This window comes from Lagenorhynchus albirostris, chromosome 17, assembly GCF_949774975.1.
Source record: "Lagenorhynchus albirostris chromosome 17, mLagAlb1.1, whole genome shotgun sequence".
NCBI classification, from domain to species: domain Eukaryota; kingdom Metazoa; phylum Chordata; class Mammalia; order Artiodactyla; family Delphinidae; genus Lagenorhynchus; species Lagenorhynchus albirostris.
Genome location: NC_083111.1, coordinates 44,994,352 through 45,010,774, shown reverse-complemented (window position 1 = coordinate 45,010,774; position 16,423 = coordinate 44,994,352). Strand labels below are relative to the sequence as shown.

General features: G+C 37.2%; 1 protein-coding gene across 11 annotated transcripts in view; it reads right to left on the bottom strand.

Annotated features, from left to right (window-relative positions):
• The window catches only part of VPS13B (vacuolar protein sorting 13 homolog B), a 793,535-nt gene that overhangs the window by 679,272 nt on the left and 97,840 nt on the right, over window positions 1-16,423 (bottom strand). For 10 of the 11 annotated variants that reach the window (XM_060128467.1, XM_060128455.1, XM_060128456.1 and 7 more), the window contains exons 14-15: window positions 9,827-9,996; window positions 6,841-7,035 (exon numbers count right to left, since the gene is read on the bottom strand). In XM_060128467.1, coding sequence (XP_059984450.1) covers window positions 6,841-7,035; window positions 9,827-9,996 — 365 coding nt within the window. Of the gene's footprint in view, window positions 1-6,840; window positions 7,056-9,826; window positions 9,997-16,423 lie in introns of those variants that run through there. The other variant, XM_060128465.1, reaches the window with a different exon arrangement.

Below are 16,423 nucleotides of genomic sequence, written 5' to 3'. Positions count from 1 at the left end.
CCAATACAAAATACTTTCATTTAATGAACATAAACTAATGATCAATTTCTTAGAAAGTAATATTAAACTGCTTCCAAACAGTTTCAAAAAGCTATTCTGCTCCTACCATTCATCAAACTGACAATGTCAAATCTTTTCCTGTAAAGTCGGTTTTCAGTGAACAAAGTAACATTTTGGAAAATGAACATTAGTTAGAATTTTGTACTTTCAAAGAAAAACTGCATTTCAAAGGGCCTACCTACTTAATTACTATCAAGAAAAATGAAAGTGATATACCTATTGATTACTATAAATCCCACTATTAGCCAAGATGCAAGAAATAAAGAACTGAGAAGAAAAAGAAAAAAGCATGTTTCTAATACTTAATTGATCAGCCTTAAAAATTAAGTTATGCCACATTTATATTCTTTGAAGACTTGCTCTAAGCAACACTATATGCAAAGAACTTCTGGGCACTGTACAATTTCAGCATTTCATATTTCCTCTGAAAGGGCCAATATTTAAAAGTTTCCGAAATTTGCAATTATTAATACCACTTAATACAAAGCATGATTATTCAAACGATGCCCAACCTCCAAATATTTCTAGAATATGAATCAGGGTAATACTTTATCAAACTAGATTATCTGTGTTCAACTAAGAACTCTCTCGAGTCACCTTCTAATACTCTATAAATGTCCCAACAGTATAATCACAGACACTATCATTAATGTACTCAGATGGAAACTGGGTGTTGAGGAGATCCCCTGCTGGTTGTCTGCAGAACTGCAAGGGACTTTGGGGAAGGTCCTGCATATTATTCTGTAATTTTTTTTAAGTTTTTACTAAATGTACATGTTGTCCAGAGATGACTCCAGAGAACATTCAAGCAAGTATAAATTACAGTGAAATCAAAAATAATTATTTCAAAATAACCATCAAAAATAATTATTTCAAAATAACCAATTTCAACTCTCTCTTTTAAATCACAGCAGTAAGACACACAGATTTACAATACCTATATAACCGAATAACTTGTCAACAACCCTTGACCAAGATTACAAATACTTTATCTAGAAAAAGGAAAACCAGCACAGTATGAATTGAGGTTGTTTTCACCAGGATTGTTCATATATTCAGAAATAGAATAAAAATACTTATTAACAACACTGCAAACCAACAGTTTGAGGCATCAAGAATGTATGAAGCAGTAAGCGCAACTACTAATATAAGTTTTAGCTGAAGGAAATGCCAACTTGACTAAGATGACTTACACATGACATTAAATGGAAAGTTAAATATGCAGTGCCACCTTTTAAAGAATCCAATAAGAAAACAATTTAACTAAATCACCTCATTTTACATATGGGAAAAATAAAGTCTAAAAAGGATAAAGGACTTCTTCATAATTACCTATTGCTGGAACAGCAATATGATGTTTCATCTGATTTAGCTCATCTATTAGCTCACAATTTCACTCTGCCTTGCTTCCTCTATTCCCTGCTTCCCCTCTCCAAAAAAATATGGCTGATTCACCACTTACTCTTAAAGAAAAAACAATCTTTCTCATCACTACCTCTCCCCTCCAACCATCAGTAAAATTCCATTTCTCATCTGTCATCAGCAAAAATCTTGAAAAAGTAGGCTGGAAAATGCCACCTTTTTTTTCATTGCCTACTCATTCCTTAAACCCTCTAAATCTAGTTTCTATTCATGTATCCATTGAAACAAAAAGAAACACTGGACTGAAACTGATACTTATATTCTTTTCTTATGGAGAGAAATTAAGTATTTTCTCCTAATTTTTTTCCACCAACAATTTAAGTGAGGAAACAATAAATAAGTAATTTTTTTCATCACTCAAAATTTTTTAAATGAATGTCATGTTGTCACCTATACTTTTAATGAAATAAAATCCTTCAGAATCCACAAGGAACACTTACAACTCAACAATAAAAAGACAAAATAACTTCATTTTAAAATGGGCAAAAGATTTGAATAGATATTCTCCAAAGAAGATATACAAATGGCCAAGAAGCAGATGAAAAAAAAATGCTCAACATCATTAGTCACTAGGGAAACATATATCAAAACCATAAGGAGATACCTCTTCACAACCACCAAGATGATTAAAATCAAAAAGACAGTAGTAACAAGTGTCAGTGAGGATGTGGAGAAATAAGAACCCTAATTCACTACTAGTGGGACAGTAAAACGATGCAAGAATCCCTTTGGAAAAAAAAGTTTGGCAGTTCCTAAAAATGTTAAAGATACAGTTACCATAGAACAGGCAGCTCCACACCTAGGTATATACCCAAGGGAAATGAAACCTGTGTTTATACAAAAACCTATACAGAAATGTTCATAGCTATATTATTCTTAATAACCAAGAACTGGAATCAACACAAATGTCCACCAACCAGATAAATGGATAAACAAAATATAGTATATATCTAAACAATGCATTATTCAGTCATAAAAAGGTAATAAAGTACTGATACATGTTACAGAATAGATGAACCTTGAAAAACATTATGCTAAGCAAAAGGAGCCAGCCACAAAAAACCATATGCTGTATGATTCCATTTATATGAAATATCCAGAATAGGCAAATACATAGAGACAGAAAGAGATTAGTGTTTACAGGGGGTAGGAGGAGTCAATGGAGAGTAAATACTAATGGTTTCTTTTTGGGGTGATGAAAATGTTCTGGAATTAGATAGTGGTGATGGTTGCTTTAACTCTGTGAAAATATTAAAAATCACTAATTTCTATTATTTAAAAAAGGTGAATTTATGGTATGTAAATTATTTCAATAAAATTATTTAAAAATTTAAAACCTTACAACATAACTAAAGTTTACCTGATCCATGACCCTCACGCTAGTCTCATTGGCACCCCCACCAAGCCTAGATGCCCAGATCGCCCAAATCTACTTTCAGGAGTTCAGAACGTATCCCACCCTTTTGTTATACCTTTATAAACCCTTTTATATCTGTGAACAATCTTTAGCACTATTTTGTTTTCTTAATTTACATAAATGGCATCATACTATATATACCATTATGCTTCCTGACATTCCCACCAAAAATTATGCCTCAGAGAGCTATCCATGTGGGTATTTATAGACCTCTAGCTGTACATATCTGCATATGCAAAAATTTCTCTGGGACAAGGGTCAACAAACTACAGTATACAGGTCAAATTCTAACCACTGTCTGTTTTTGTACTACCTACAACCTAAGAATAATTTTTACACATGTACATTTATAACTGAACTGATGACAGGGAATACTAAGTTGAAACCCCAATTAGGTGAAATGTTATCCCAAGAAAAAGAATTCCTTCTTCTCATTAGTAAAACTGTATTACAAAAAAAGAGTCCTATCTTACATTTTGAATTCTGTCAACTCAAGAGTCATGGAAATTTGTTCTATTATTTAAGTACCTACACAATATCCTAAATTTTCCCTCTTGGCCCACAAAGCCTAAAACACTTACTATCTGAACCGTCAGAGAAAAGTCTGCTGGCCCCTGCTATAGTATATATATTGAAAATTGGAATGGATAGGTGTAAGGTAGATGTGTTTTCAAATTTATTAGATTCTGCAAAAGCACTCTCCAAAATGATACCAAGTATATATCCACCAGCCATGTGTGAAAGCACAATTCCTTGAAACCCCCAGGGAAAACTATTTACTGGAGGTCAAAAACTCCCAAATCCAAAAAATTCAAAGGGTTTTGATTCTACTATAACCTTCCTGATCTCTCTGAAGCATCTGCCATAGCTGATCCTTATGAGTAAAAGGCCTTAAATTTATATATTTTTCTATAGTTTACATAATGCTTTCACTAACTTATTTTTTATATATGTTTCAAACTTTAGGTGCCTTTCAATGTCTTAGCTACTTGATGCCACACTTATTCAAAAATGGGTTTAGCATTTAAATACAGAGGACTTGGTAAGACATATGAAAGTTTCACCTGCATATTTTCTTCCATGCCAACTCTCAATTAATAAACTTCATTACATGAAGTGGGAACTATATACTATTTTGTCAAATAGTCAATACAGTCACATTTACATACACAAAATTAAAACTTAAGCATTTATTTGAGTATTTAATTGAAAATTACTTGAGTCTAAAATGCCAAAGACACATGAAATAGACATCTAAATCCTCCACTGTAATATTTCAACACTGTAATAATGAAAATTAAACTTTGAAAACTTCCTCAAAGGTTACAGTAATCATGCCAAGTAACATGAACTGCTATAAACCTTAAAACAAATCGGTATTTTTCGTCAGTTCCAAACAGTCACAAAACTAAAACGCTCTACCAAGTTCTGAAAGTTTTTTTAAAATGTACTAGGCCACTGAAGAAGCACCAGAAATGCAATGAAATTTTTTTTAATGTAATCAAGTGGTCAAGACTAAAGACTTTATTTTTTGGAGTATTCAATATTCTTTTTTTTTCTTTTTTTTGCTGTACGCGGGCCTCTCACTGTTGTGGCCTCTCCCGTTGCAGAGCACAGGCTCCGGACGCACAGGCTCAGCGGCCATGACTCATAGGCCCAGCCACTCTGCAGCAGGTGGGATCTTCCCAGACCCGGGCACGAACCCGTGTCCCCTGCATCGGCAGGCGGACTCTCAACCACTGCGCCACCAGGGAAGCCCCGAGAGTATTCAATATTCTTAATACCAATGAAAAGTTTTTCTACATATATTATACTATGCCCAACACCTGACTTCCTGGGACATTTAACTTATCCATTACAGCTGTAATCAAACTTACCAAAACTTTATCTAGACTACACTGTAACTCTTACATTTCCCTGGAAATTCAAGTGAGCATTTAACATATTAACAAATAGTAGTGGTAAACAACTATTCCAATAACTTTTATGTCAGTATGAATGACAACCATATTGGTGACCAATAGCTTAGGTGACCATTTTCCTTGAGGATAGGGCATCCCTGTTTCATCTTTAACGCTGAGTGTCTGCAGTATGGAAAGAACTCAGTATTTACCAAATGAATGAATCCCACGAAAGTAGAATACCTTGGAAAGAACTGCCTAAAATTATACTTGCTTTGATAAAACAAGGCAAATATTCTTAACAATATAACCTGATATTCAAGTTGTGCCAATATTAAAAAAAAATCATACACCTTGGTGTATTAATCGTGGGAGTGAATAAAAAAGCACAAGTATGTATCTAACTTTCAAAAATACCTTCTGCTACTCTCCGCATGACATAAAACACTTGTTACAGATCATTATAATAATTATGTCCAAAGAATCATACTTTCCTATGTCCACACCCCTTTGTAACATAATACTGTCAACTCCTCCATCAAGGAAGTAGAATTTCCTTCTCCATCATCTTAAAAATGGGCTTTGCATGGACATCTAGAAAAAGATGAGTTTTTCCACTCTACATGGTTTGAAAACAATCAAATTTTAACACCTTAAATTTAAATATGCCTGGAGGTGATCTAAAACTAGTATCTTTAAATTGCTTTCTTTTTACTCTACAAAGACACAAATATTGGGCTTCCCTGGTGGCTCAGTGGTTGGGAGTCCGCCTGCCGATGCTGGGGACACGAGTTCGTGTCCCAGTCCGGGGAGATCCCGCATGCCGAGGAGCGACTGGGCCTGTGGGCCATGGCCGCTGAGCCTGCACGTCCGGAACCTGTGCTCTGCAGCAGGAGAGGCCGCGACAGTGAGAGGCCCGCGTACCGAAAAAAAAAAAAAAAAAAAAAAAAGACACAAATATTTAAGAACTTCAAAACATCAAACTATAAAGCATGAAACAATAAAGCCAGGAGTTTATTTTTGGAGTTCTCTAATTTTCAGTACTTTACATAAAATTTAGTGCATTTTTAGTACTTATTTTTTTTAACATGTTTATTAGAGTATAATTGCTTTACAATGGTGTGCCACTTTCTGCTTTATAACAAAGTGAATCAGTTATACATACACATATGTCCCCATATCTCTTCCCTCTTGCATCTCCCTCCCTCCCACCCTCCCTATCCCACCCCTCTAGGTGGTCACAAAGCACGGAGCTGATCTCCCTGTGCTATGCGGCTGCTTCCCACTAGCTATCTATTTTACGTTTGGTAGTGTATATATGTCCATGCCACTCTCTCACTTTAGTACTTATTCTTGATTTCAACTTGACATAGCTTCCTTTAGTCCATAAAACAGAATTTAATTAGGTACATGCTATCTCTACTTAGATTATACATGTGTATTTGCTTAGCAAAAACACTTATTACTCAACATCTGAGCTTATCTATTTGTAAGTACCTACGGTGGGATGTATCACATATTTATTAAAAAAAAAAAGAAATGGAAGAGCTGAGCAAAGTCTCCAATAATTAACTTTACATAACTTGATTTAAAGTAATAAAGTTTTCCTTGGCATTAAGAAATTAACATGAATTCAATAAGAGGAAAATAACTAAAAAAAAATGTAGTAAACTTGCTTTATAAAACATTGTCTCTCAAAAATATTCACCTCAAAGAAATCATGAATCTTTTAAAACATCCTTAGTGCTCTTTTACATTGCTTATAATCAATGATATATGCAATCTTCAAAAATTATAATTACTATTATCTTACAGATATCAAGCTATTAACACCAAATAATTGAAGAAATCTTTAAAATAGGTACACTTTTATTTTTATATTAATTATGCTGAATAATGAATATACCTATCATATCTTATTTAAATCTCATCTTACAGGGTACTAATTCTGTAAAATTACAACTCTAAGAAAAAAAAGATTTATTTAATTCTCCCGAAGCCAACCAAATACTAATACACAAGAAAATTCACTTTTCATACCTTAAGGTAGCAATGTGCGTAGCAATAATGAAGCAGATTATCAGAAGGCTGAGTAAGGCTGCTGACCACATGCACCAAATGTTCAGCATACATCGGCACAGAATGTTCCAGATTAATTTTATCCACCAGTATCTGAATGGATGGCAAAGGCCGAAGAGACTGGAAGTTTGTAGTATTCATGAAATTACTTGAGTTCTAGAAAATAACAGTGTTCACTTTATATTTCAGGAGAAAGTGACTGATGTGCAATGCCCTCTATACAAGCTTCAGAGTGACACATTATGCAGTGATATCAAATCATCCTAGAAATGATGCCTTTCTATGGGACTCTCTTACTGTAACCAAATAGAAACACCTTCTACCTATTTTTAGGTATATCCCAGATTTCAAAGAATGCCTATTTACTGTGAAATTATCAATGCCCTTTTAGCTAAAGCTTTTTATTTTTTCAGTCAACTAGAATATTGTCACAACGTGCCTCAGTACATTGAAGGTATTTTCTTAAGCTCAATAATTCACACACACAAAAAAATCCTAGATATTTCAGAGCCTTTATCTTCTTTCCCTTTATACACATTTAGATGACTAAACGACTAAGTGCACTACTCAAGACAATCTGAAAGATACAATAAGGAAAGTTTGCAGGACAGAAAAATTTCCAATCCACATCATATCTACTAATATTAAACATGCTAAAGGCTCATAAAGTCCTAAGAATCTCGAGGTAGGCTTCATATTTTCAGCGTTACAGAATCTTTCTAAGCTTCCAAGTAAATGGAGATAAATTTCAACATGTCCAGGGTATGAACCCAATTAGCAAGCCACCCCTTCCAGCCCTTGAACTTATTCCCATACCTGTAGCTCTCAATGAGGAACAGTATGACCCTCCATCCAGAGGTGTGGAAAGAACAGTTTAATTGTTTTATCTGTCTTTCATTATCATAATAATAAGGGAACAGTACTGGCATTTAGCAGGCATTGGCTAAAGATGGTAAAACTACATAATACTTCCCTAGTCCAAAAAGCCAATAGTACCATTATTGAGAAACACTGTGCCTAAAAATAAGTTGAAGATACAGTTCTTCCTTTTTGACTCATTAATAATTTTTAAACCATCACATATTGAGCAATTACTTTAGTAAGGGACTTTATTTTGGATTATTGAGATATAATATACAGTAAAGCACAAAATCTTAAACATAGAGTTCAACAAATTGTTATGTATGTAACCACCACACATTTCAAGCACCCTAAAAGGGTCTCCTATATCCCTTCTCAGGTAATATCAAATCCCCACCAGGGGTGGCCAATATTCTTTTGTCTGTTCTTCGACTTCATTTAAACAGAATCACACAGTACATACTCATGTCTGCCTTCTTTCATTCAACATATCTGAGAATTATCTACTGTTCACTCTTTGAGTTAACACTTATCATTATGGAATGACTCTTTATTTCTATCAATACCTCTTGTCTTAAGCTCTACATTTTCTGATATTAAAATAGCCACTCTATCTTTCCTTTGATTAGCACTTAAATGGTGTATCTTTTTCCATCCTTTTATTTCTAGTTTGTGTTATAGTTTTCAGCTCCAGAATTTCATTTCGTTCTTTTTTTAATGGATTGAGGTCTTTTGAAATCTTCCACTTTTTTGTCTCTTTCTTGAACTTATTAACCATAGTTAAAGTTCATGCATATACTGTCATATTTCAATTCTTCTCCACTGAAATTTTCCCCAGATGATCTCTTTACCCAGCAATACAATGAACAATTATGAGTGGCTGATAGAGAGCAAATACACAAAATGAAACTGATATATCTTAATTCTCTGCCATACTTCCATAAGTTCGATTTAAAGTTAGGACAATTTTTACTTCCATAATCATCATCATGTCACCATTAAAAGACATATAACCCCCAAAATAATAAATTAAAGATAACAGATAATACCTTATATGTATATGGCAGACTCAGAAAGCAATACATTGTATACAGACCTAAAATATTAAGCAACTAATAAGTCCTCATTAAGAAACACAGTAATAATCACTGAGTTCCTAACATGTACAAAATGGTTTACATGCATTATCTCACTGAATATTCAAAATTATTCTAGGAGCTAGGTACTTTGGGGGAACTGCTCTATGCCAGCACCCAGACAATCTTAAAATCCATGGAGCCCACAAGGCAAGGCTAAACCACACAAGACCTAAGCCTTGGTGGAGCACCCTATGATATTATCAGAACAGGGGAAAATAGGCGGTCTTGTGCAGAACTGCTAAAAGACCATTTCTCAGTCGACTTCTCATCTTGAGAAACACTGCTATGGGGAAATTTTCTCATCAGCATCCCTCATTCACGGGGCTTTCCATCCACTCTCTCAGAGTACAGCTGTAGGCTATATAACTGCTTAGGTGCAGTGTGGAACTGAATCCTTGTCAACAAGGTACCCTATCATGTGTCCTGCAGGTCATTTGGCGCTCTAGATTCAGGGTTGTCCTGAAAGGGACAAGGCAAGCCAACACCATTACTGATTTGCTTTTGCTGTCTATGTAAGTAATAAACTATCTGAATCTATCAGGGCTTGTTGCTTCTTTACTGGCTGACTCTGTCAGCCTACATGAAAAATATAATTTTCTTTTGTTTTTCAGAAAAGGAAAACAAGGCTTAGAGATATAAAGCAGTGTCCTAAGGTGTCATAGCTTGTACATGGTCTGACATCAAGGCAAATGCTCTTCAACATTTATTTATAGAGCCTTAGCTTGAGGTTATTTTTTTAATCTATTTATTTATTTATATAATATACATAAATTATTTTCTAAGAATTAATAATCGTAGTTACATTGCTTTAACTTCACCATGGATAACTATTATATATAGCCAGATATTCTGATATCCTATTACTTAATCAACTTCCTCTTACAAAATATCACAGGACCAATAAATATACATGTATGAGAAAACAAGTAGTGAATGACAAAATATACCTTTTCTCCCATAATGACAGGTAGCAAATGATCCAGCAAGTTGAATTCAGCCATGAAAATTGTGAAAGTACATTTGAGGAGAGTAATACTTGTATGTCGAGTAGGAATATATTCCTCCAAAGATGCCACTTCTTCAGGATTCAGCATTGTTTCACTTTCACCCTTAATATCTAAAATGAAATAATAAAAATGCAATGAAAATTTATTTTTAAATAATTTTCTTAATTAATGAAAAAATTAATTAGTTCTCCAAATTTTAAGGTCAAATTCTTTTTTTCAACAATGAAGCAGTTGTAAAAATGTTGCCTTAAAGAAGAATAAATTACTCTAGAAATGTATGCCTTTGCTATGTAAAAATTTGTTTTATATTTTAAAATATTTCTTAAATACTTAAAAGAGATTTTTAATTTCTGTCATCAAAAGAATAACAGCTTCCTTTCATAAAAACACCACTGAGATAATGCAAATTCAAGCCACAGACTAGGAGAAAATATTTGCCATAGACAGATACATACATAGACATAGGTATATGCATAAAGGACTTGTACGCACAGCATATTAAAAATTTAAAACTACCTAAAAATCAAAAATAAACCAATAATTCAATGGAAAAATGGGCAAAAAAGCCTTGAACAAGCAAAAGATAATATATCCAAATGGTCAAAAGTTATTTCAAAAGTAAGTTAACATTGTTAGGTATCAGATAACTGCAAATAATGTCACGATGTGGTAGCACTACACATCCACTGGAAAAGCTAAAATGAAAAAGACTAAGAATACTAAAAGTTGGCAAATACATATCAGCAAACTTTTTCTATAAAGAGCCATATAGAAAATACTTTAGGAGGGACTTCCCTGGTGGTGCAGCAGTTAAGAATCCACCTGCCAATGCAGGGGACACAGGTTCGAGCCCTGGTCCGGGAAGATCCCACATGCCAAGGAGCAACTAAGCCTGTGCGCCACAACTGAGCCTACGCTCTAGAGCCCACGAGCCACAACTACTGAAGCCGGTGCTCCACAACAACAGAAGCCACTGCAATGAGAAGCCCACACACCGCAACAAAGAGCACCTCCTGCTCTCTGCAACTAGAGAAAGCTCATGCACAGCAACGAAGACCCAACACAGCCAAAAATAAGTAAATAAATAAAATTTTAAAAAAAAGAAAATACCTTAGGGGACTTCCCTGCTGACACAGTGGTTAAGAATCCACCTGCCAATGCAGGGGACACGAGTTCAAGCCCTGATCCAGGAAGATCCCACATGCCGTGGAGCAACTAAGCCCATGGGCCACAACTACTGAACCTGCACTCTAGAGCCCGCGAGCCACAACTACTGAAGCCCGCGCGCCTAGAGCCTATGCTCCGCAAGAAAATCCAGTGCAATGAGAAGCCCGTGCACCACAATGAAGAGTAGCCCCCGCTCGCCAAAACTAGAGAAAGCCCACGCACAGCAACGAAGACCCAATACACCCAATACAGCCAAAAATTAATTAATTAATTTAAAAAAAAAATACTTTAGGCTTTGTGGGTCATACAGCTTGCCCCAATTACTCAATTCTGCAACTGTAGTACAAAAGCAGTCACAGACAACACATAACTAAATGAGCAAGACTATGTTCCAATAAAACTTTACCTATGAAAACTGAAAATTAATTTTCATATAGTTTTCATGTGTCACAAAATATCAATCTTTTTTGTATTTTTTCCAACTATTTAAAATGCAAAACCCATTATCAACTGTTAAGCTGTACAAAAAGAGACAATAAGTCATAATTTGCTAACCCCCTGATCAAGGGCAACTAAAACTCTCCTACACTGCTGGTAGGCGTGTAAAGTGATTCAACCAAATTGAAAACAGTTTGGAGATATTTACTAAAGGTGAACATATATGATCATTTTACCTAAGTGATTCCACCCTTAAATTCCCAACAGAAATTAGTATATAGGTTAATTAAAAGGTATGTACTAGAATGTTGGTAGCATCACTACCATAATAACCAAACACTAGAAACTAACCAAATACTCATCAACAGTAAAATGGATAAATAAGTTATGGTATATTCACAAAATGGGATACTAAAAAGAAATGAGAATGAATCCCACAAACATAATGTAAGCTAAAGCCACAGCAAAAGAGTATATACTGTGTGATTACATTTACATGAATTCTAAAATATGCCAAACTAAATCTAGGATGTTAGAAATAAGGAGGGTGGTTACCCTCGGGGTTCAGAGTAATAACCAAAAGAGGGCAAGAAGGAGAATACTGGAGTTCTGGTAAGGTTCCATTTCCTGAACAGTTAGCAACATAGATGTGGTTAAGTTTACAAAATTCACAAAACCATACCCTTAGTTTTGTGTGCTTTCCAGTATGTATCTTATACTTCAATAACGAAGTAAAAAAAAAAAGGGAGGGGGGGAACTGCTAACTACTCAGAGAACTGCCTGTACAAAGTCAGTTAGCAGCAGTTGCTTTATGGAGATCATAAATATTTCTGAAATGATAAACTGCTTCAGGTAAAAATTCATTTAATACAAACGTGTGTGTGTCTGTGTGTGTGTGTGTGTGTGTGTGTGTGGCGTAATTCCACTGTGGAAGAGATTGCTAATTGCAATCTTTTCTTCTTCCTTTTAGCAATAAAACTCTCTGAATTTTAAGTGAGGTATATGGACTCCGTCTAGAGAATACATTTTCCAGCCTCCCTGGCTGCTGGGTGCAGGGACATGTTACTAAGTTTGGGTCAATAAGATGACAGAGCCATGTCATTAAGTGAAACTACATGTCTACTGTTTTCTCTTGTTCCCCCTTCCTGTTGATTAAAATTAGACACTGTAATGGTGAGCCAACATTGACCATGTAGATAAAGTATACCTCAGAGGATGGTGGAAAAACAAGATAAAAGGAATTCTGGGTCTAAGACCACATCATGAAAGAGAGTCACCCTAGTCCCCTGGAGTACCTACTAGCTTGGGTTTTAACATGAGAAAAATTAATTATATACTGTTTTTTGTATGAACATTAGTTCTCATTTCTCTGGGATAAATGCCCAGGAATGCAGTTGCTGGGCTATATGACAGCTGCATGTTAAGTTTTATAAAAAAACTGCCAAAACGTTTTTAGGAGTGGCTGTAACATTTTATATTCCCACCAGCAATGAATCAGTGATCCAGTTTCTTCACGTCCTCCCCAACATTTGGTGCTGTCACAGTTTTCTGTTCTAGCCATTCTGTACATACTATCCTAGCACTTATCAGAGTATCTGGCAATGCAGCAGGCATTCAAGCAAGGTGCAAGAAATGAATGCATGAACATATCAAGCACTTACAGCACTATGTTACGTGATTTTACATGCATTAGTCTTTGGAAGTAGGTCCTATAAGTGTATCATTTAGGACAATAGTAAATTTGCTGTGACAAGAGAAAATAACAGAAGTGTCAACAAAAACAATGCTTATTTCTCTTTCACTCAACAATCTGAGTCTAGAGGATCCATGGTGCCACCACACTACTGAAGACTTAGGCTCTCTCTATCTTATTGTTCTGTCATCCTCAGCATGCAGTTTTCATCTCAGAGTTGAAGGTAGCAGGTCCAGCCCTGCCATTATAATTGCTTTCCAGCAAGAAGGAAGGGGAAAAGTAAAAAAGGAAGACACACTCTTTTCCTTTTAAAGTCCTGTCGCAAAAATTCACATGAAGTATTGCTCCCATCCGGTAGCCAGAACCTAGTCATATGACTGCATTTGGGAAGTGAAGTCTATTTCTATCAAGAAAATTTCTACCATAGAAATTTCTATTACTATAAGAGGAGAATGGATACTGGGGAGACAATTTAACCAACTCTATCGCAATAATTAAACTCACAGAGATAGAGAAATGGAAAAATCAGTGATGTTGATTACTTCCTAAGGTCAGTAAGAAGTGGGGGTCAAACTCAGCCTGATGCCACAGGCTGAGGTCTTTATTATTCTATACTCCCTCATTATACTCTTATGTCCTGCTCTAGAGTGCTTCATTGCATGAAAAGGAAATTTGTATTTTATGAAACTGTATTAACCATATCGTTATACCATGCAGAAAATACCAGTCACACAAAATTTTTTTACCAGTAGGACCTAAGTTTTCTTGAATTTTAAATGCATATGCTTAAAACCCATCTTCTTCATGTCTCCTCCTTAGAATCCACTAAAGTGGAAAAATGGTCATATTTCAGGAGTATACAAGGGAAAGAGTATCAAAAGGTGACAATAAAATACTGACAGGCTTCCGGGAAGATGGCAGAGGAGTAGGACGCGGAGATCGCCTTCCTACCCACAGATAAACCAGAAATACATCTACACGTGGAGCAACTCCTGCAGAGCACCTACTGAACGCTGGCAGAAGACGTCAGACCTCCCTAAAGGCAAGAAACCCCCCCACGTACCTGGGTAGGGTAAAAGAAAAAAGAATAAACAGAGACAAAAGAATAGGGACGGGACCTGCACCAGTGGGAGGGAGCTGTGAAGGAGGAAAGGTTTCCACACACTAGGAAGCCCCTTCGCGGGCTGAGAGTGCAGGTGGCTGAGGGGGAAAGCTTCGGAGCCGCGGAGGAGAGCACAGCAACAGAGGTGCGGGGGGCAAAGCGGAGAGATTCCCGCACAGAGGATCGGTGCCGACCGGCACTCACCAGCCCGAGAGGCTTTTCTGCTCACACGCCAGGGTGGGCGGGGCTGGGAACTGAGGCTCCGGCTTCAGTCGGAGCGCCAGGAAAGGACTGGGGTTGGCGGCGTGAACACAGCCTGAAGGGGGTAGTGTGCCACGGTTGGCCAGGAGGGAGTCCGGGGAAAAGTCTGAACCTGCCAAAAAGGCACGACACTTTTTCTTCCCTCTTTGTTTCCTGGTGCGCAAGGAGAGGGTTAGATTAAAAACGCTGCTTAAAGGAGCTCCAGAGACGGGCGCAAGCCGCGGCTAACAGCGCGGATCCCAGAGACGGGCATGAGACGCTAAGGCTGCTGCTGCCACCACCAAGAAGCCTGTGTGCGAGCACAGGTCACTATCCACACATCCCCTCCCGGGAGCCTGTGCAGCCCTCTACTCCCAGGGTCCCGTGATCCAGGGACAACTACCCTGGGAGAACGCACGGCGCGCCTCAGGCTGGTGCAACGTCACGCCGGCCTCTACCGCCACAGGCCCGCCCCGCACTCCTCCCTCCCCCCGGCCTGAGTGAGCCAGAGCCCCCGAATCAGCGGCTCCTTTAACCCCGTCCTATCTGAGTGAAAAACAGACGCCCTTCCGTGACCTACACGCAGAGGCAGAGCCAAATCCAAAGCTGAGTCCCCGGGAGCTGTGAGAACAAAGAGGAGAAAGGGAAATCTCCCCCAACAGCCTCAGAAGCAGCAGATTAAAGCTCCACAATCAACTTCATGTATCTGCATCTGTGGGATACCTGAATAGACACGAATCATACCAAATTGAGGAGGTGGACTTTGAGAGCAAGATTTATGATTTTTTCCCCTTTTCCTCTTTTTGTGAGTCAGTATGAGTATGCTTCTGTGTGAGATTTTGTCTGTATAGCTTTGCTTCCACCATTTGTCCAAGGGTTCTATCCATCCGTTTTCTTTTCTTTTTTAATTTTTTCTTAATAATTACTTTTTATTTTAATAACTTTATTTTATCTTAATTTTCAATCTTTCTTTCCTTCCTTCCCTCCTTTAGACAACGAATCATCCCAAATTGAGGAGGTGAACTTTGAGAGCAAGATTTATGATTTTTTCCCCTTTTCCTCTTTTTGTGAGTGTGTATGTGTATGTGTATGTGTATGCTTCTGTGTGAGATTTTGTGTGTATAGCTTGGCTTCCACCATTGTCCTAGGGTTCTATCTGTCCGTTTTTTCTATTCTCTTAATAATTATTTTTTTATTTTAATAACTTTATTATATTTTATCTTACTTTACTTTATCTTCTTTCTTTCTTTTTTTGCTTCCTTCCCTCCTCTCTTCCTTCCTCCGTCCCTCCCTCCCTCCGTCCCTTCCTTCTTTCTTTCTTTCTTTCTTTCCTTCTTGCTTGCTTTCTTTCTACTTCTACTAATTCTTTCTTTCTACTTTTTCTCCCTTTTCTTCTGAGCCGTGTGGATGAAAGGCTGTTGGTGCTGCAGCCAGGAGTCAGTGCTATGCCTCTGAGGTGGGAGAGCCAACTTCATGACACTGGTCCACAAGAGACCTCCCACCTCCACATAATATTCAAATGGCGAAAATCTCCCAGAGATTTCCATCTCAACACCAGCACCCAGCTTCACTCAACGACCAGCAAGCTACAGTGCTGGACACCCTATGCCAAACAACTAGCAAGACAAGAACACAATCCCACCCATTAGCAAAGAGGCTGCCTAAAATCATAATAAGGCCACAGACACCCCAAAACACACCACCAGACGTGGACCTGCCCACCAGAAAGACAAAATCCAGCCTCATCCACCGGAACACAGGCTCTAGTCCCCTCCATCATGAAGCCTACAGAGCCCACTGAACCAACCTTACCGACTGGGGAGAGAAACCAAAAACAACGGGAACTACGAACCTGCAGCCTGCAAAAAGGAGACCCCAAACACAGTAAGATAAGCAA